At 38.4% G+C, this 22,329-nt stretch overlaps 1 protein-coding gene across 2 annotated transcripts in view; it reads right to left on the bottom strand.

Annotated features, from left to right (window-relative positions):
* Window positions 1-4,826: 4,826 nt before the first annotated feature.
* WT1 (Wilms tumor 1) overlaps window positions 4,827-22,329 on the bottom strand; it is a 41,134-nt gene continuing 23,631 nt past the window's right edge. Inside the window, exons 5-9 of one of the 2 annotated variants that reach the window (XM_019551516.1) lie at window positions 18,412-18,514; window positions 17,475-17,625; window positions 11,549-11,638; window positions 8,167-8,259; window positions 4,827-6,358 (exon numbers count right to left, since the gene is read on the bottom strand). In XM_019551516.1, coding sequence (XP_019407061.1) covers window positions 6,294-6,358; window positions 8,167-8,259; window positions 11,549-11,638; window positions 17,475-17,625; window positions 18,412-18,514 — 502 coding nt within the window. In that variant the 3' untranslated portion in view covers window positions 4,827-6,293. The remainder of the gene's footprint in view (window positions 6,359-8,166; window positions 8,260-11,548; window positions 11,639-17,474; window positions 17,626-18,411; window positions 18,515-22,329) is intronic. The other variant, XM_019551517.1, reaches the window with a different exon arrangement.

Below are 22,329 nucleotides of genomic sequence, written 5' to 3'. Positions count from 1 at the left end.
GATGGAGTAATCTTCATGAATTTCTATACTACGAGGTTCTTTCATCATAAAAGTGGCAGAAAAGTGACAGATATTCAGACAAACACAAACTTGGTCTTCATTTTTTTGCCACTATAGTTGTGTAACCGTTTATTATTATTTGGCTTACAATGTCCTACAAGAGCAAAACTGTGAACCTAGTGGTTTTCAGGGCACTGAAAGTCTGGGCCATCTTATACTGTAGTTCTGGTTATATATAAAGAGATAGTTTTATTTATGTTTAACCTTTGCAGGCAAAACTAAAGGTTGGATGTTTTGGCTTATAGTATAAATATATCTGGCAGACCTCTATTTTGGGTGCACAGTGGAAAACAGGCTGTGTTATAGTCCTAGAACATTTCTGAGTGAATCAGAGGGCAATCCTACTAGAGCTGAATTATTTGGGAAGACAAGAAGTGGAGGTGTTTTATTTTTTAATTCTGCAGAGTTTTATGTACACCATTCACTCCAAATATTTGATGTTTGCCACACTTGTTATGAGCTTCTCCAGAGAGATGCTGTCTTTTGGCAGCAAAAGATAAAGCTGACTGATACAAATGAGTCACAGTACCCCAACAGTAATTAACAATGATGCAATACCCATGCGAAAAAGAGAACTTGAAGAATTAACTGTTGAGTTTTCTTGAGGATGCAGCTGCAGTTTGAGAAAGAAACATTAACTCATCATAGCAAAGAGTTTTGCTGTGTTGCAGTACATTAGAGAACAATCATCTGGCAACACATATCATCTATTTTTCCTTGAAGAGATACATAAATGTTAAAAGGTCACAATCTGAGTCTGAGGATTGCAAATCAGGCCATATTTATTTACAAAATATAAATCAAGCAGGATGACCAAAACCAGAGGGTTTTTTATCTTCCTTTTCACACTTCACCATCTAGAATAGAATGAGTACTTCTCAACCTGCTGAGCTGACTTAGTCCACCCCAGCTGTAAATCAAGTTTTACTTGGTCTCCAAGCTATGGCCTCTTAATCTAAAATGTCTCTATGTTCACTATTACTGTGTCATTCTGTAGAAAGCTGGTATTTCCTTTTTTAGCATTTTTTCTTACAGAATTATTTCATTTAGTTATAACTTACAAGTTGTGAGTGAAACCTTTACAGTCTGGTAAAAGAAAAAGCTTGAAGCAACTGGTTTATAACACAATATGAAACATGACACTGTTTTCTGTTGTCAGTACAATTCCCCAGTGAGGTGGATAAATTGTGGTCAAGACCTGGACAGGTTAACTAGTGGTCATCAGTGCTGGTGGTACCTTTATATACAGAAACCCCTGGATACTATTGGACAAGGCATTTGAAATGTAATACCAGCCATGAAACAAGACATCTGCTGGATTCTCATTTGTTTCTCTTTGAATGGGCTTTAATTGAAAGCTCAGTGAAAAATGCAGGTTACATTCTTAGTGTTATCAATGGTTTGTAACAGCAACAACATCAGAACAGTGATGCATCTAATATTTATACACTTTCTAATGTAGATGTCTAAGGAGCAATACATTATCAGATATATATATATTTTTATATATATATATATATATATACACACACAATTTCAAGCAATTAATGGTAAATAATAAACCCCTCCTCCCAAAACCCTGAAACAATATATTTCCTCACACTAATAATGTCTTTTTTCACATATACTTGACAAAGAGTCTTTTTAAGTTACTTATCTTAAGAGTAATCTGTTAATGGAGATCCTGGACCAGCCCCATTTAAAGTTCGGTTTTAAGTTTATACAGCTTGCTAGCCACATAACCAGTGTGGCTTTACATTGTAAACAAATCCCAAACGTCTACAATGATTGAATTAGTCTTGTATGGAAGGAGATCTTTCTTCTTATGGTGGAATAAATTTAAACCAGTACAAAAAAGGTATTTGACACAGATAATATAGTTTCTGAGGTTCAATGACAAAGTTAAAAGCAAGTTAACTTAATTGTAAGATTCTCATTTTTCTGTACAGAAAGGTACAGGTTAATCTGGCATTAGCTGCTCTAGAAACATATATTTTTTTAAAGTTGATTGTGAAAGTCAAAGTAGAGTTTACCTCTTAAAAGCCTGCCTTTAGACAGCACAAGTATAAAGTTTATTTAAAATGTCTCAGGTATTTTTCCTCATTTGTGTTTTCTTCTTTTTCTTCTTGTTTGGTTTTTTATTTGTTTGTTTTTTGGGGATGTGCATAGTTGTATTAATATTTAGAAACCTCAGCATATGTACAAATGCAGCAAGCACAAAGTTTGGCTTTGACATGTACACATACCCAACACACAGTATTACTGAAAAAAGGCACAGTACTTTGCACCTGAAATGTTCAAGTAAAAATAAAAACAGAACTTTTTGGAGGGAAAAAATACAAAAATAATGACAGTTTATATTAATATTTAAACTGTAACAGTTTTGGTAATTCCATAACAAAGTTACAAATTAAAACCACTTAACATTATTGAATAGGACATTTTTAAAAATCCATAGGTCAGAAAACTGAACAGAATCCTACGGTTTAGCTAACTTGTCTCAAATGTGTAATGAAGATAGCTGTAGCTTTCCTAGAGATGTGATCAAGGATGATTGAAAAGTCTGCAGTAGTTCATAAAGTCCCATTTATTTATTCATTTGTTTGAACTGTCTAAAGGGCCAACTGCAGTTTAGTCATGTTCCTCTGGTGCATGTTGTGATGACGAACTAATTCATCAGATCTGGCAAATTTTTTTTGACAGCTGGGCCATCGACAGCTGAATGGTTTTTCACCTGTTAACAAAACAACCCATAATTATACTAGCACAGATATGGACTGAAGTACAACCACATTTTTCCTTTATTTCTAGATTTCTTAAAAATTATAACCCCTTCTATAATTCCTGAATGTAGCATCTGCAACTGAGCTCTGTCTGGGTGCTATCACTGCTAAAGTGCCCCAGTTGAAAACTAATTTAGCTATGTCCACACAAACTCTGCATTGTAGATATGCCCTTAGTCACTTTACACACCAGTGGTTATGTAGGCCTTAATCCGTTGCCCACTGGAATAATCCAGTGGAATAATCCATTCCAGTGCCACTGGAAATCAATAAGTCTGTAGAGCTTTGTCTCAAGGTTGGTGAGCCAAAGCAAAAAAATTTCAATTGTTGTTCAAGTTAAATGGATCTTACATGTTCCACTTAGGGGAAAATGGGGAGTTTTGGAGCCCCAAGATGTTCATTATTTTCTAACATTCCCCAAATTAGATTAGTAATAAAAAACAAACAGTGCATAAATAAAAAAAATGATCTTTTTGCACATCTATCAATATTTAGATGTGTCCCAGAATGTAAGTGCTGGAACAGACTGTGCTTCTGGCAACTGAGGGGCATAAGGTGGAATGTCCTCACCAGCTCAAAACGCAGCATATGTTAGAACAGACTCTGACACTTGGGGCACCTATACATGTACATTGAGGCTGCTCTGATACGCTATAATTACAGCCTATCAGAGCAGACTCAATTAATCAAGTCTGCTGGAGGGTGGTAATTCCTATGCCCCAGCAGACTCCAGCCTTCCCACACTGAAAAATGGCAACAGGGAGCTTTAACTAAAGTTCATTGAATAAGCTTTAGTTAAAGCACCCCTACTGCCATTTTTCAGCATGGGGATGCTGATACACTTGACAGTCCAGGGCTAGGGACAGACATCACACATAAAGCGGTTTAAGTAATCAGAAACTAGTTTAAATCTGTAACAGAACAGATGTTCAGTCACATAAATCAGTTGAAAATGGCTGAAACTGGTTTGAGATAAATCTGGATGAATGTAGTGTCACCTTTAACTGATTTGGCTCAAACCGGTTTATGCAAAGTCTGTCCCAGACCCTTTGCTGGTTTAAGGTAAACCAGACATCCCCAGTATCCTGGCATGCTCTGTGGGCTGGGTGGTGCTCTCTGCTCCACAGCAGGGCTCACCCCTCCCCTCTGTTCCCTGCCTGCAGCTCAGCAGAGAATTGCAGGCACAACAGCATCTGCCTGGCTTCTCACTGCTAAGCATGGATTATTCCCCCCTCCGCTCTGCCTTATGCAGATACCTGAGAAGCAGACCACATGCTGGCTACAGTCCATGGTGTGGGAGATGACTAAGGCAGACAGGCTTTTTGGAGCTAATCAACAGGTAACTTAATGTCCTTCCTTGGAAAAGCCATTTAAGAAGAGCTGTTCGCTCTCCCCCTCCCCCTCACCACTCCCTGCTAAGCAGGAATTCCCCCCTCCCCTCTGCCTTGCAGACAGGTGTCTGTGTATTAGCTAGCAGACCACATCCTGGCTACAGTCTGTGCTGAATCAACAGGTAAAATCAACAGGTAGCTGGTAATGTCCCTATGTTGTTTTCTTAATGGGGTGAGAAACACTGAATTAGGGGGTGAGAAACACTTATCAATTCCCTACTGAGCTAAGCAGAGTGTCCTGCCAGGACCTGGCCACATTCTCCACCCCTTAGTGCTTTACAAGGGAAGAGAGGGCTGCTGTAGCGCCCCCTAGTTTCTAGCCTGAGCCACTGCAGGCATGTGCCTGCATGTCTGGGATGTCTATGCAGTTAAAAAGGTGATTTAACCTAGCCAGGTTAAACTAACCTGCAAAGATTGAATCAGTTCAGGCTCAGACTGTTTGAATGTCCTGGTGCTTTAATTAGAGGGGCTTTTGGAACTGCTCTAATTAAATCACCCCTCACCTCCATTGCCTCCCAGAGCACATGTATAAACAGCCTTAGTTTTTCTTCTAGATTTGTATCCTGAGACTTTTAATGTAGATTTTGTGTTCATTTTATTTTTTTAAAACAGGGTTTAATTTGGAGCCTGGATTCATGTGTGCTGGTTCCAGGTCCACATTCAATACACAACAGGGTTGGAATGAACTTTTCAAACTATCACTACCTCCCCTATATTGCTTACCTGCTGTGGCACACATTGTGGACATCTCATTGCACAACTATTATATCCAAGCTCAGGGGAGTTGGGACTTTGTTTTCATGGAATTATTTTTTGCAAAATGTTGAGCAATAAAGAGATACATAAAGGTATATTAAAAACAGTCTTGTTCTCTTAACTAAATGATTTTTAAAGCTCTGATTATTTTACAAGTATATAAAAAAAGTCTGGGATAGAATTGAGAAATCATAAAATTTTAAGAGTGGGTTTATGCTGTCTCTTTTCAGTAATACTGATTGATGTAAACTGCCCATTATAGGTGAAATTGTGAGTTTGCTGCTATCCCCAAATTAAGGCACCAGGGAGTTGTACTGCACCTAAAACAAATCTGGTTTTCTGCTTGATACGTGGAGTAGCAACTGTGCTATATTGGGTGCAAGTTACTGTCTCTTTGCAGTAGGTAAGTTGTCCAAATACCATGAAGACAGTACAAATGCACTTTGCCTGTTTGACCACTTTGGAGAAAGACTAACAGCCCTAGTGTGACCCATATCTCATGCAGGGGATTAAAAGCCCAAACCCTTACTCTCTAGTGCAGATGTCACAGACTATGTCTTCCCTGCCAGAAAGGTGTATGGTATTCTTTTTTTCAATAAGCAGTTACCTCAAGTTAGCTATCCCACTGTAAAGTCTTCATGGAAGCAGGGCACTGTAATTTTTTATCTCAGTGTTACTAGTCAGAAATGTAGCTGGTCTTCCTGCATCCCACCATGCTCTATGCCTCCACTTACTTCTACTCTTTAATGTCCCATACCTCTCCCCTGCTCTCAGGTCACCCACGCTCTCTCTGGTATGCTTACCTGAGACCAGAGCTCAGAGACAGATAAGCACGCCGGAAAGCTCACGTACAATAGAGTACCCCATTTTGAGACTCAGGAAATATTGTTATCCTATAGATGCTTCACCTCCACTGAGATTTTTACATCAAGCTAGCTGTCTTGAGCTAATTTTCTAGCTATAAGACACTTCATTTTTGTTGGCAGTGAAGTCATTGCCACAGGGCAACCTGGGCCTGTAGGATGTTAAAAACTACCCTTTCCCTCCTCCCATTCTGGCTGGTGCCTAAGTCACATGATCCTCAGGGTATGGTAACATTGCAGTTAAAACTCTAACTTTAAACTAAGTAGCTTGGATACCAACAGCAACATGAAGTTCAGTATTGGCTCCAAAGCTTGCCCAGAAACACAGGTATATATACTCAGGTGGCAAGCATGCACTGAGCCTTATTCTGCCAAGGCTGCATTGCTACCAGAACTTGTGCAGCCAGTTTAAAGCTAGCCCAGATATGTCAATGCAGGCTCTAGTCAACCTTTGACTGTAATGTAGTCACTTGAACCAGGTACAGCCCAGAGCTTGCAGCTTTATCTGCAGTAGAAAAAGAAGATGACTTGTGAACCAGGGTTAGCTAACATGAGGTAAAATCCTAATGGGGGCAAGGAAGCTGTAGGTTTCACGTGGCTTAGTAGATCAAGTTAAAGACTAAGAGATATCAGAGCTTGCCTTGATTTATAGAAATCACAACCTCCTTTATCTTCAATAGACTATTATCATTGTTAGTTATCTTGAGTAAAGAATGGCCTTCTTTCATAGTACTGCCATCCCTGATTTCAGGCCCAGTCTGGCCTGTGACTGTATGTATACCCCAGGTTACAATTATACCCTTTACCATTTGCAGACAGTGGATATTAAAAACTTCAGTATCTTAAGAATCTATGTGAATGGCACCTGGAAAGTGCCAGTATTCTGCAGGTGAATCTTTCTGCTTACTGTAAATTTGTATCTATTTTTTTTAAGTCTTAAATACACATATCTTGCAATAGGGACAAGAAAACATCATCGTCATCATCTTGGCTAGGAGAGTACAACTAATTAAATGCCCTTATAGCAACATGGAGAAAGATTAAAAAGATATCCTACTATGAGTAGGACTAAGGTATCTAGTAATATTGAACTCTAAAGGGGTAACTATTTTTTGCAAAATGTTCTGCACGCTCCCTGGCACACCCACAAGTGCTTCTGGTCTACTTCCAGGTCTGCTGCTGAGTATGCTGGGGACCCCCTGTGCTCCTGTAGGACGCCCCATCCACCCCACCACTGCAACATTCACGAGCTGCCTGGTACCTTGAGGTACGTACAAAAAACATTTAAAGCTGTGTCTGTGTCCAAATCACCAAATCTTTACAAAACACTCCAAATCAATTTGGAGGATTCTGATTAGATTCATAGAGATTAGTCTCCTGATTTGATTTGAATTCGGAGATTCGGCCACCGAATAGGGCCAAATCTCCGCTGAATTGAATTAGCAACTGAAGCTTTGCACAGCCCTAGTATACATTAATCTCATCCTTATATTTCTTCAGAAGTTCCTTGACACTTTTGGCAAGTATTTTGTTTTGTGTGTGAAAATTTTAGGTGCCTCTTATGAGTAGCATTCCTGGATTTGTGCAGAGGATTGAACCAGATAACCACTCTTCATCTTAAGGACAGATCACAATATACATACAGTGTAAGCATTACCAGGCTGCTTCACATTAGGCCTTAACACAAACCTGGAGGTGCCAGAGGATAATTTAGACTCTACCCCTCTGCTCAGGCTATTACAAAAAGGCACCTTTGTAATCAATGACTGTAGCACCAGTATTTCACACAATCTAGATACTTGTGGACTAGACCCACAAAAGTATTTTGCACAAAGGCTAGCAAAATATATTTTGCCAAGTCAATGTTTCCTAAAATATGGAGTAACCAGTGGTGAAATTCTTAAAGAACTTAATGACTCAGGCCATGTCTCTACTTCTCACTTCCTCTGCCACCTAGAGCTGCGCTAAAACATGCTCTGCTGCTCCATGTGTGCTTTCTCCTGAACCGAAGCAGCATAGTCACATTCCCAGTAACAATGCAGCATGTAGCAGACATGGAGCTGCCTGGCACAGTACAGATATGCACTAAAGAGCCTATGTATCATTTTGAAATATGACTTTTGAGATTTAAGAGCCCAAATCTCAAAGTGAATGTAATATAGGCTCCTAAATCACTTCAGTGGTATGTCTAAGTCATGTGTTTTTGAAAATTCACAGATAGTTAAAAGACAATGTCTCAACATTTTAATTATAGTAAAAGTGACTTAGCTTAAGTAAATAATGAAATATAAATGTGAAGAAAAGTTTACGCACTTGTTTTACCTGTATGAGTCCTGGTGTGAGTCTTCAGATGATCAGACCTAGAGAACTTTCTCTGACAGGTTTTACACTGGAAGGGTTTCACACCTAAACAGATAAAAAAAGTCTATTCCCATATGCCAACACCTTTGAGAAGGGGTGGGGGAGATCAGTTATTTATGAATTTGCAAAACACTGGAATTTTTTTTAATAGTAACTGCTTCTTCCCAGCTACATGCCTACACATCTCAAAGGTCATTAATCAGGCTGCCACAAAACTTAAACTTTCATACCTTATCTTCCACATAGACCAATTACCTGTAACACTTTTGGGTAGAAAATGCCTGCACTGCACATAGTTGAAGCAAGTAATAACTTACCAAGAAAGAAGGAGAGGTCTGCAAGACAGAATTTTGGTTCTTGTGATTTGGTACTCTTTGGGCATGTCTACATGTGCATTAAAGCACTTTTCCTAATACACATTAAATTTAGTACCTTCAATGTAAAGTACTAAATAAATGCATGTTAGGCTGCCCTCATGCACAGTAACAAATGTGCATGTTTTTTAAGTGATACTTAATGAGCAGTAACCTATCTTACTATGCATTATCAGAATCACATGGTTTTTTACCTGATGCTTTAATGCATATTAGTAAAGTAGGCTACTGTGCATTAGAGCACATGTATAATAGGATTCCTGGATTTGTGTTCTACCTTTCTGTTCTACCTAAATTTTTATGTATTTGGACTCACTACAGTAAAAACAGAGGTTTAGGTTTCTTTACTCCACTTGACAAGTTTTATTAAACGATATACCTAAGGTTTTGCTCAATTTAGAGACCTACCAAGCAACTATCAAAAGTTTATTTAAAAAAAAAAAGAAGTGAAGCCAAACAAGTAAGTTTTTAAAATGTCCTTCCCTGTCACAAAAAAAGCCAATCGTTGTTCATGTTGATTAACAGTTTGCAGAACCCAAAGAACTTTTTTCAGGAAACTGCTTGCTTTCATGTTTGAATCCAAGACAGTCCGATAATCTCAGGTTCAAGCAGGTCAAGTTCACAGAACTTTCACCATTTCCTCTTAAGGGTCAAGTAGCATTCCTTAGATAGGACAAACCCTTAGGTGGATTTCTCATGAAGAACATGGATAGTATTTGGAGAGTGGTAGATATGCTGGAAGGTAGGGCTAGGACTCAGAGAGACCTCGACAAATTAAAGGATTGGACCAGAAGAAATCGCATAAGCTTCAATAAGGACAATTGCAAAGTTCTGCACTTAAGATGGAACAAATCCATGCACTGGTACAGGCTAGGGACCAACTGGGACCTGCGGGTTACAGTGGACAGTAAGCTGAGTATGCGCCTACAGTGTGCCCTTGTTGCCAAGAAGGCTAACGGCATACTGGGATGCTTTAGCAGAAGCACAGCAAGCAAATTGAGCAAAGTAATTATTCCATTCTATTCAGCACTGGTGAGATCACATCAGGGTGTCCAGTTTTGGGCCCCCCACTACAGAAAGGATGTAGACAAATTGAAGATAGTCCAGTAGAGGGCAACAAAAATGAATAGGGGACTGGGGCACATCACTTATGAGGAGAGGCTGAAGGAACTGAGCTTATTTAGTCTGGAGAAGAGAAGACTGAGTGGGAGGTTAACAGCAGCCTTCAACTACCTGAAACATGCTTCCAGAGAGGATGGAGCTAGACTGCTGTCAGTAGTGGCAGATGACAGAACAAGGAACAATGGTCACAAGGTGCCACAATGGAAGTTTACATTGGATATTAGGAAAAACTTTCTCACTAGGAGTGTAGTGAAGCACTGGAATAGGTTACCCAGAAGGCTGGTGGAATCTCTATTCTTGGAGATTTTTAAGACCTGGCTAGACAAGCCTTGACTGAGATGATATAGTTGAGATGATCCTGCTTTGGTCAGGGGGTTGGACTAGATGACTTCCAGAGGTCCGTTCCAACTCAAATTTAAATTTTAATTATTTTATTTAAATTTTAATTATTCTATGATTGTATGGGTTGCAAGATTCCTTAATCCAGAGTTAGGATTAAAGATCCAGTTCTGTAAAACTGGTGAAAAAAAATCAACCTGAAACAAAAATGTTTCGATTTTTCGATCAAAGGAAAACATTTTGTTTCAGGCAGGAAATGTTTGCGCCCACCCATTCACGGAATAGCTAGGATGTTTACATGAAAGGCCTGGGTTCAAATCTCCCCAGTGATAAAGAACATGAATTTGAACTTGTTTCCCACATCTCAGAATGTAGAAACTGGGAAATCAACTGTCTCCTCTTCCTGAGGTATGGCTCTTTCAATCTCTTGCGTGAAGATCTAGTTCAAATACTTGCTTCAAATCAGGCAAAGGATTGACTTTGTACCCTAGTTCCCACATTCTAGGTTGAGTGCCCTGACCACTAAGCTACTGGCTATAAAGAGACCACTGTCACCTCTGTCTCTGCAGTTTCATAATTAGGGCCTACATCCTTTTATGAATCTAGCTCAAACAATTGAAGCAATCCATTAAGGAAATGTTGAAATGAACTGTGTTTTCTTCATACTTTCTTGAGCCAAAGGTATTTGCTGAACTGTAGGTTGAATTCGAAAATAGCATTGGCTGCTGCAAAACTGAACTCTTATCAACTATTCATTCACTGAAAAAAATTGTCAAACTCTAGATAGGACAGAACATTTGTGATTACTATTGCATTCTTCAATTTGTCTATTTTCTGCCCAGAGTTTTTGGATGGTGGTACCCAGTAATTCAGACCAACTAGCCACACTTCTGTCCTTTCTTTCCTTTCTACTGTACACTGCTAAATTATTTAAGCACTTAAGTATTGCTTAAATAATTTGCTGAACTGGACCCTGGATGCAGAGTAGTGCTCGGTTAAGTGTATGAGCATGGCATATATTTATAAGATCTTTTCATATTTTTTCCTCTTTTCTGCAAGTGCACAGTGACTCCACAGCCTTTCAAGGCTGTAGTTTTTCCCTTACATATTTAACAATAAACACCACCAGATTATTAATACCTTTGTCAGATTACTATTAGGTGCTATTTTTTTATATAGTCATTCATTGTTAGGGGAAAAAAAGAGTTTATTATCCACCCCACACTGGGGTAAAGAGCAAAATGTTTCATTTGGGAGTTTTAATAAAAGTTTGCAAATTCCAAAGGCTTAGTTACTCAAGCACAAAATTGTGAATCTGAAATGCTGGAAAAATTGTTTTCTTCCCCCTCCTCCCTCTTTCCTCTCCCTCTTCCTTCTCTCCCCTCCCTCCCCACACCTTCCCTCTCTCCCCTCGTTCCCTCCTGGCAACTAGAAATAACTTTTCTCAAATGGGAATTTGAACATTCAGAAAAACTTTAAAGAGAGATTGGCAGCCATACCTGTGTGTCGTCTTTGGTGTCGTTTGAGTTGGTCTGAACGGGAAAATCTTCTCTCACAGTCCTTAAAGTCACACTGGTATGGTTTTTCACCTGAAGAAGATAAAGGCAGCATTTGAAAGATATACTTAAATTGGGTGTTTCAGTGGAATTTATTGGAATAGATAGTAGTTACTTCACTAAAAAGCTAGGTGTTTTTTCTTACAGTCTATATTTAAAGGGCCAGATTATCAATATAATGAATCAACACAGTCTTATTGAAATAAATGGGTCTGGCCTGACTTTCAGATCTGAAGAATTTGACCTTGAATCAGTTTGTTGCAGAAAGAAGTGAATAGATTCAAATGGAAGAGACTTCACAGAGCTGAATAAAAAGTGCATTTTCACAGCAAAACATTTTATAATAAAAATAGAAAATATGTCTTTTTTATTCCTGAAGATCATCAGAACAATTTCAGCATTTTCTAGAAGAAAATAATTTGCACAGAGACAACTTGCAGTTTGCTCTAAATTGAATTTGAAGGAAGAAGTCTAAACGCATGACATTTGTAAGATCAGTAAATTTAACTGTGTAAAAACTACCAATATTTAATCCTAGAATAAAGTACATTTCTACCCAAAAACCACAGATCACCATGAAAAGTAGCACTTTGCATTGCATATGCAAATGTACAAATCCTTCACCCAAGTCTATTAATTCTTTCAAAGGCCCTTATTCAAAAAATTGAATAAACTGTTCCCCCACATACAACTGCACTCAGGATCCTAGAAATCAGTCTGTCTGGCACAAAATATACTCACAAATATTAAAAAGAGTGTCTCAAATTTGTACAGTTCCTTTCATTATAAAGGGCTTTATCAGGCATATTAACATACAAATACTATAGAAATGCATCCATTTCAGGGGAAAGGAATGCAAAGAAGTTGGTTCAGTAGCAGAGGGAGGGACAATCTGATCAACATAGAAGAGCTAAGCCATGTATTCTTTCAGAAAGGGATAAAGAATCTCTAAGGTCTGCTTCACATTTACACTTAGTCCCCTTTATCACTCTGACATTCAAGAGGGGCCTGAATCCATATAAATGACATTAACTCTCACTTTAAACTCCTTTTGCACTTCCAAAGTCATGTAAAAGGACCTTAATGTAAACAAGAATAGACCTCTTCAATATCTATACAGAGCAGAAAAGACACTTTTCTCTAAATCATCAAATCTAGCATACAATCACCCAAAATTCAAGATTCAGTATTCATTACATTACTTTAGGAAAATGAGTAGAGAAAAAGCATTATGTTACATGAATGTTGTACCTTACATGGTACACTAGCAATGTATACCTCATGAGATGCTGTGTTCATCTAATATGTGGTCTGCGAAAGCAAACTGAACCTTTTAATGAGCATTTTTAGTTGCAATTATTAGGGAAAATTAGGAAAAATAGGAAGATGTAAGGGTTTCAATGACTTTTACTTTGAAAAATATTGGCCTTTTTAGCCTATTTTTGCCCATTTAAAATGCGCTACATTACATATCTGTTTGTACAGCTCATTTTGAGATGCTGGTGAAAATTATGATTTTAATTTTAAGTATTCTGGGATTACGCTCATTCTGATCTCAGTAACATTTTTGCAAATCATGTAATCAAGTACATTAATGGAAAATTCCAGATTTACATTAGTGTAGCTAACTTCAAGATTTTAATCATAATTATCAAATATCTGTAAAGAGAACTTTATAATTTCCTGTGACAGTTACCCAAAGGAGTGTATTGACTCTTAAGCCTAAACATGGGCTATTTACATGTCTGTTATCTGAATTTATTAATGTACAGGATGATATTTTCCACAAGTGTTTAAAATGATTCCCTACACTTTGACCACAAAGACTCCCATGGGAATGCCTGCTTCTCAGAAACCATTTACTTCCAAGGGATTTAGTCATGTGGCAGAGTTAAGAGGGGGAATGTCTGTGAAACATAACGTAGTGACAGGATTATTGTGTCTCAATTGCAAATTAACTGCAGAAGAAGTTTAAGTATATATTGAATAGAATAGCGGCATGGTCGCTTTAACTAAAGCTCATTTGACAAACTTCAGTTAAAGCACTATTTTTAAGTGTGGTGACACTGATACGTGAACGCTGGGGTCTGCTGGAGCAAAAGAATTACCACGTTCCAGCAGACTCGATTAATTGAGCCTGCTCCGACACACTGTAATTACAGCACATTGAAACAGCCTCACTGCTCATGTATAGGTGCCTGAGATTCCATTCCTAGCTCAAGCACATATCTCATGTCAACTTGGACAAGCCACTTCATCCACCCTACATTATCCCTCTGTTAAATAGGAATAATAGTGCTTCATCTCTTAGAAGTGTTCTTTAAATAAAGTTAATTAAGGACAATGAGGTGCTTAGATATCACAACAATATATAGGCCATATAAACATATAAATATAGGCCGTATAAACACCTAAATGAATGAAAGGAGGCACAGGAGGAAAATCAAGGAGACAGATACCATAGTTAAAGGGCTCTAGCAGTGGTGTATAACCAGGATACAGTCACGGTGCAAGATCTCACCAACATTCACATATTATTGCACTTCAAATGTAATGAAATAAAAGTCAAAAACATTTAGACATCATACATCTGGACCTTTAACACTAAAAGGTGAAGCCCCAGAGCTGAAACAATGAACTCGATTAGTTGCAGATTCTCATCCTTCATTGAGGATAGATACTTGATGGAAACATGGTTGCACATATTTCTCCAGTGTGTTACTACAAAATCTCCAGTGATTACTGCTTTCATCTTCCTTTTTTGGATGAAAAGTAGGTTTCATAGACAAAACGGCTGATGCACTATTTTCCCTATAGATGAACAGTTTCTACTCAGAATAAATTCATAGCTCTGCCAAGAAAAATCACCAGAAAAGTGGCCAGTCGTAAAAATGGGAACATTTCCCCTATAAATCAAGTTTATGAAAGCATAAAGAAAATGTTTTTCAATGCCAGAGTCTTTCACTTATCAATCTCAAACTGTATCCAGGAAGCCAGCTTCATTAAACCTACTAGATTATTTTCTGTATTAAAATGTATATTTATGTTTGCATTTCCTCGAGAAGCCTAGTCTACTATCATAGAATATTTCAAGATAAAAAGCATGTTTTTTTCGTTACATATGTTTCAATAATTACATTGTTAACAATGGATAAGCAATCTTTGAAGGTACATAATGTCAACATATTTTCAGCCAAAGCTATGTTGAAACATTGGTAAAAACTGATTGCAGGTTCCAGTTCTGTGCTTCAGAGCTCTACTCGATTTTGCAATACAGCAGTTATCATCAGGAAAGAAGCAGATGATCTAATAAGTCAGTCTCTGGGAAATATGTGGGTGATGGGAAAAAAATGAAGAGCCAAAATTACTTTGTAACAGAATTAGCCATTTTAAATCAGTTTTAAATCTTGTTTTAAATCAAGTATCTGCTATGGCAAAACCTGATCTATTACTACATGAAGAAGGATGCAAGGGCTTCCAACTGCATGAGTGTATTCAGAGACCTCATTACACCACAAACAGAAAAAAAAAAAAAGTATGCTGGCCATAGAATAAGAAAGCTGACACAACCAAAATTCATTTATCTGGTGACTGACCCTTGCAAATGATCAAACTTTAATGCAACTAGCCAGATTACTGCCTAGAAGAAAAAGGATGTGGGCATGGAAAAAAGGAGGACTATTCCCTTCCTAAAAGACTTATGCTGACTCCATCCAAACCAGCTGGTATATATAGTATAGAATCTAGAATTACATTGCTCAGGTGTTAGTGATCTAGCAGCAAACAAGCAAAGAGAGATGTTTATGAGAGCTGTGGTCAGTTAGGTGCCCCCCATCTTACAGCACAAAAAAACCCCTTGCCTCTCATTCATCTCCAAGACCATCACAACTACAACACCCCAACCCTGCTAGTTCCGTCCTAGTCACATTGGGGTCAATATGATCCCTTCTAGGTCTCCCTGAGAAGCTCACACATAAAAAGAGCAAGTAGGCTAGAGAAAGACAAGAATAATAGAAAAGCTGTAACCCAGAAAATGTTGTTCCCAGGAAGTAATACTTTTTATAACTGATTCAAACAGGATCTCCCCCTCACTCCCAGAAAAAAAGAAAAAAGTGTTTCCAGTGTTTGCTAAGAGCAGTCCATCTTTCCATAAAAAGTCTATCCAATGATGGGACTAGAATGCCAGAAACAAAGTTAAAGTTACAAAGAAACCAGATATAGGATCCAACCAAAAAGTTCACATCCAATCCTCAAAAACTACTGAATATGAAATAACTTGTGAAGTTCAGAGCTAGGTTTGGGGTTCAAATATCTTAAACTCTGGGGTCACCTCTAAAAAAGGTCATTTTGAAGTAATATTTTTCAAAGTTTTCTAAGTATAGAGGGTAGCAAACTTATTTACATGAGTATGTGCCTTCTCTCCTTTTCATCTCTCCAGGTCACTTTAGAAGAGAGTCAGATAACTTGGAAGCAACTGGCCAGCTATAGTACCAAAATCTGGAGGTTGCTGAGGCTTCTGTTGCTCCATGCCATTGATCAGCCCCCAAATAATGTGTGGTATAATCATAGATATCTTTTGCAGTTAAAATTAAAAAGATTTAGGAGTAACCTAAAAATCTTGTTATACATCCAGAAATAATACAGGAAAAGCAAGCCACTGCATGTAATAAAACAAAAATTTAAGATCATATTTAAGATCATATTAATCAAGATTCAGAGTAAATCAGCTTAAGAGTGAAGGAAAAAAGGGTGATTATGAAAACAATTCAAAATTGTTTAGACTTTTTTCCAAGAAAAATGTTGCTATAAATAGCTGTGAGAGGCCACTAAGTGTCTCCAAAACTGTATTTCAAAGTTGTTTATGGAGAATAGAGTGATATTTGTATAGAGTTTAAATTGTAGCTGCAGTCTGAGGTATCTTTAATCTATACTCTTCAGCAACATTGAGGAAATCCAGCCAAACACTCCAAACTGTGCCCCGTGCAATATTGTACATTATGAAGTTAAAAATGCACATGAGTAATTATCCTTAACCTCTTTTTAATTGCTGTGTACAGGTAAATTAGACAATACTTATGGTATTCCATTATTTTCATACTTCATTGTATTAACTGAACATTTTACCCATTGATTTCTATGAACAGCCCAGCCAATTTTACTCTAAATCAAATGTATACAACCAGGAAAAAAATGAATAATATATTTCCTTTAAAATATAAATCTGTGAAATAAAAATTCATTCAGCTTACAGTTTTTCCAGGGATTAGCTGTACATTAGCTGTCCACCCCTTACAGCTTAATTTGCAGTTCCTGAGCTCCCAAAGCCTGTACTGAATTCAAGAAGCATTGGGGGTATAAAAAAAAAACATGGAATCCCGCTCCTATAATATATAGTACTGGCTTCATAAAGAACTACTTAAGGCATGCTCAGTGAGCCCACAGTAATGAGAAACATTTCTTTGGGTATGCTCAGTTCTTCCCAAGAAAAGATAAAGGGGGTGGGGAAGAAACAGAAAACTCTGAGGCTCCCTTTGAAGGAATTTCTTCTGAATGATTTTAATATGGGAGCCGGCTTCACCCTCCTGATGGAAGTAGCGATGGTTCTGAAGTCGTTCATATGCCACAGTGCTGGAGGAGGTGGGCAAATGATATGGCTGTTCCCAGCACCATTCCTTTCACTTCTGCTCCTCTGTAGATCCACAGCGACTATTCTGGGGAAGGTACTACTTAAGTGATAGAACCTGTCACATGAGTTTCCCCCTGCACAGGTATATAAGGGTGGCCTTCTGTACCCCATGTTGTCTTTAAAACATCCTTCTGAACCTGCATAGGTAGCTTCTTGCTTAAAATAGTCAATGAGTACACTTACCAGTGTGCTTTCTGCTGTGCATCTGTAAATGAGATAACTTAAAGTATCGCTTATTACAGCCAGGGTATGCACACATGAAGGGACGTTTTTCATTTGTCTCACTTGCTGATCGGACAATAGTTGGAGCTACTCCTGGCACTCGCCGGACATCCTACAACAACAGAAACATCAATGCTGTGTGCTATCACTGACAAAAGTATGTATATCCACAAGCCTGATCCTATTGTATTCAATGACAACACTCAGACTGACTTCAACACATGTAGATCACTTAACATACGATACAATCATGATTACTTGTCTTTTCCATTAGGAAAGAATAGCATTAGCATCTCTTCATCTAGTTTATATACAGCAATGAAATTATGCAAAGGTAAAATATAGACAATTCCCCATGCTAAATTCCCTCAGAATTCCCACAGAATCAGCTACGTCATGATACTTTCAAATGTTTAATAGTTATTTAACTATTGAGAAGTGATAATTTATTTTATTTTTGTTTTCAAGAAATTATATTCAAATTGTTAGTTTCACAAATTCAGAGTTTCAAAACTGACCAGGTGTCAACTGAACTACATACACAATTCCAAGCTGCAGAAACCATAGATGGCCAAAGTTACCGTATACCTAACTTTCAAGTAACAAAAGGGGCCTCCAATTTTTGACAATCCTAAATTCAGTGAAGACTAAGGCTCAAGGGGTATATTTTAGAAGGAGAAATGCATGAGTTTTCATACAACAACTGTGTAAAAAGCAGATTTTATATGATCCTTCAATTAAATCAAAAGTCACCTTCTGTGCTTTCTTAGACACAGAGTACTATAAAATTAGCAAAAGAATCATCAGCACTAACCCATTAGTTGATACATTACTGGATAACACCTTATAAACGATCGGTAAGTTTGTCTCTTCCTCTACAATGTTCTAATATACTCACTTGTATTCCTCTAAAAACTCCATGGGTGTGTATTCTGTATTGGGCCCCACAGCTATATAACATAGGCGCAGTGTGGTTCTCATTTTCATATCCTGTTGCATGGCTGCAAATAAAGAGGGGAATAATGCATTGGGTTAAATATTTCAGTGCACTACTCCAAGCGAGAGGTTCTTTTTCTTCATGTGGTGATAAAATATTTAGACTTTAATTTTGTTGTCAAGAGATCCAGGTTGAAATGCAACAAACTGAAGGAAGGTTCTGCCTCCTCAGCTTGGGTCAGCTCAGAATTACCACTTTTTGCACCTATTAGTGCCCAATAATGCTGTCCAGAAGAAAATAGAAAAGGATTCCTGCCATAGTGTAAATGCTGATGTATTTCCATGAAAAATATTAAGGAGAGAAGCATAGGAGTAGAACTGTCTTAGGTGCATATGTGCATGTTATTTGTCAGTTAAATGCAGAGCTGGATATTGCTAATATCTTTTGGAATGAGCAAAATGCTTTGAGTTTCACATTAAGTGTGTTGGATTTTTGTCAGCACCTCATGACTCAGATATTACCAGATAGTACCAAGAAAGTGATTACATTTATAAAAATAGCAGTCATGAACTCATAAATAAAGATTACAAATCAGTCTCCCAACTATTTAGCCCACGTATCAGCCTGTAAGATGCACTGTAATTTAACCCTTTGTAAAACCAACTGAAGTTAAACCCAAAGGGACAGATCCCCAGCAGCTGTAAATCGTCAAGATTCCCCACGCAGCATCATGACAACATTTAAAGTAGTGTTTTGAGGTTTTCCCCACAGAAATTTTATTAATCTATTTAGGTGTTCTTCAAAATACTAGAATGCTTTTAACAGAAAGTTAGACATATCACTGGATTTTCTCCTTTGAGCATCTTATTGTCAAAATAATGCTGAAGCTTTCAGCTCTGAATTAGTATTTAATATATTAGGAGTGATAGGAGCTTAAATTTTACACTGTAACTAGAATGGCAGCTGTGGATCCCATCAAGACTGACTTGGGTAACGAGGTATACATATGAAAAGTTACAAGCAAGACAGAAAGCCCAGAACAAATGCATCTCTGTCATTGTTATCAGGGGCCATTGAGGCCCCAGACTTCTTTCTTTCAGTGGGTTCATTTTTTTTCATTTCAACCATAAGTCCTTGCACTGAGTCAGATTTTATGAAATCCCAGACATCAATGGCTTACAATAGCAAACAGTGGAATTGAGGTATGGAAACAGTTTCATTAATTTGGCCAAAAGAAGAGGAAGGAGGGAGATATTAAGAGTATATAACACTTGTGAAGTATGGTGGTTATGTTCTTCTTTGATTGTTTGTTCACGTGACAGCTAGAAGCCTGTTGCTGCTAATCCCTCCTAGAAGTACTTGTTTAACTCGGAAGCATCAAATTAATTGGGCCCCACAAGCCAGATCCAGGCTGCTGGTGGTCTAAGTGAATCCTCAGGGCTAGAAAACAAGGAGTTAACACCACTGCCACCCTCCCCCTCCCCCTTTTTCTCTGCTACCAATCTTAGTCACCAGAAGCAACCAAAAAGTGTGATTTCAGTAGCAAGAAGAAGTGGGGGGAGTGGACAACACTAACTCCTTGTATTCCGGAGCCATGGCAAAACAGCAGGGATTCATGCCACTATTGCAAGGGTTTCAGCAACCATGGCAATCAATCCCACAGGCCAAATTTGGCTTATGGATGTGAATGGTTCAACCCACAAAAAGCTCCACAGGCCAGATGACCCACCTCCATGGCCTGAATCTGGACAATAGACCATACGTTTTAAACCCCTGGTTTAACTCACGGTGGTAGAGGTCTGTGCTTTGATGCTTCAGACTCTGGTTTCAGATCCTGATGACAACTACCTCTTTCATCAACAGCATTAACACAAAAAACCCCAAGCAGCCCTATGGTACATGCCCACTAAACCTCTGCTAGGGTGACTCCCATTGTGTATTTTTTTCACCTTCTCTTTTTGGAGGCATCTTCCCCCAGGATCCCTAATGGTTGTCCCAATAATAACTTTTAATCCAACCATTCAGGATAGAGCCTCAGCATGGCAACCAGACCAGCTGTCACAAATAGCTTTCTTAAAAGCAAGCCAGTACTCTAGCTTAATTTGTTTTCTTCAGAGTGAAATATGTAAAACTCTGGCCTCACATCTTTGCTTGGACAGTTCAGCGCATCCAACCAACAAAAAAAGAAAATGCTTCAGTTTTTCACAAATGACATGATAGTCATGGCTTTCCTCATTCTGAAAGCTTGTGGGGTTTTGGCAAAGACTAGCACCAATCACTCCTTTCCTGAAAAGGGCCAATGCTATACCTCAAAAGGAAGTAAAAATTATTTTGATAAAAGGAATCAACATCCCCTTAGGAATGTTTCTTCCAGCCTGTTCTCTTCTGACATGTCTCCATGTATGGGACTGTCACCAAACAGCTACATATTCTAGTCTTGAATTTAATTCTCATGAAGTTTTTCCCTACATCATTTTACTTCATCCCATTATTCCAAGTCATACTCTGCCACAACTGTATATGCAGAGGCAAAACCTTGATCATGTTACTAATTGCCATCAGAACTGACCCACGGAATGCTCAGAAAGACATCCTAGAAAGAAGGAACCATAATCCCAATTTCTTAAAACACACCAGCAATATTATGTGCTTATCATGAATAACCTAGTCCTATTATCTTTGTCCTCAGGTCGGAAGGCACTGTTCAACATGAGTAAGGATGACATCACATGTCTCAGAAGGATTTGGAGACTCACTCTGGTAGCTTGGAACCAAATGGAACTACTGATACACCAGTGCATTTCACAAACTGCTACTTTGAACTGAGATCTTATTCCTTACTGATAGCAGCCTGGTTTTGCAGATTATGAAAGAGATAATTTCCAATTTCTTTCTGAAGAGCAAACATGATGCACACCAAGAACTGTCAGTTGAAACCATGTTTTGCATTATATGAATCTTCTTGATTTCTTCATAATTTATTTAACACAAGAATATGGAAGATTCAATGGAGAAATTAGTGTAAGTCTCAAAGTTCATTACAGCTTCATTCAAATCTGTTACAGCCTGAGTCTCAGACCCCTACTTCATTTCACATGAGAGAGAACAATTAGAAGAAAGCCCAAACTCCATGTGTTATTACTGAGTGCATGCATACAGTACATTAAATAATTGGAAGTAAATATTTTTCTAGCGGAAATCTTAAGAGGAGGAGGAAATTCTTTGATTTTAAGCGCTTTGTCACAGTACTTATATCTAACTGGGAGATTCATCAATGCCTTGTGTACTGTGGTCATCATGGGCATATAAAAATAATATATCAGTCCTGCACATCTATCTGGGATAAATACTATCTTTCAATTCAACAGATACATTGAGATCTATGTATTTTGAATTCTTACATTTAAACTAAATAAAAAATCAAAGACTGCACATCAAAATAAAGATGTAGTAGAAGAGATTTTAGCATATCATCCCTGAATCTTTCATGGTAGAAGGACCAATAGTTCAGAGGCATTCGTACATCACATAAAATAAGGCACTTGTACTCAGTGAGCCCATCCACTTGCAAACTTGCAGCGCAGGGAGAAGATCAGACTCCTCAGGAGTCTAAAAAAATCTACGTTTGAAAAAGCAGCGCAGGGCATGGTCCCTGACCGTACCCTGAGGCAACTAGAGGCTCGGTCCTCCACAGAGACACTCTGGCTGCCGGAGCATCTCTATGGTTGCCCCTCGCCCTGGTGCTGAAACACACGCCTGGTGAGGCTCCGTGTTTCAGCACCAGGGCTCTGGTGCCAGTGAGTAATGGGTCAGGGGGCTGGAAGAGGGGGGAGGGGACCATGGGGGGGACCCTCGACGGCCCCGCTCACTCCCCCAGCC

The sequence above is a fragment of the Crocodylus porosus genome, unplaced genomic scaffold (assembly GCF_001723895.1).
Source record: "Crocodylus porosus isolate Cpor-Errol unplaced genomic scaffold, CroPor_comp1, whole genome shotgun sequence".
NCBI classification, from domain to species: domain Eukaryota; kingdom Metazoa; phylum Chordata; order Crocodylia; family Crocodylidae; genus Crocodylus; species Crocodylus porosus.
The sequence above is the reverse complement of the archived record's forward strand: the minus strand, read 5'-3'. Positions and strand labels throughout refer to the sequence as shown.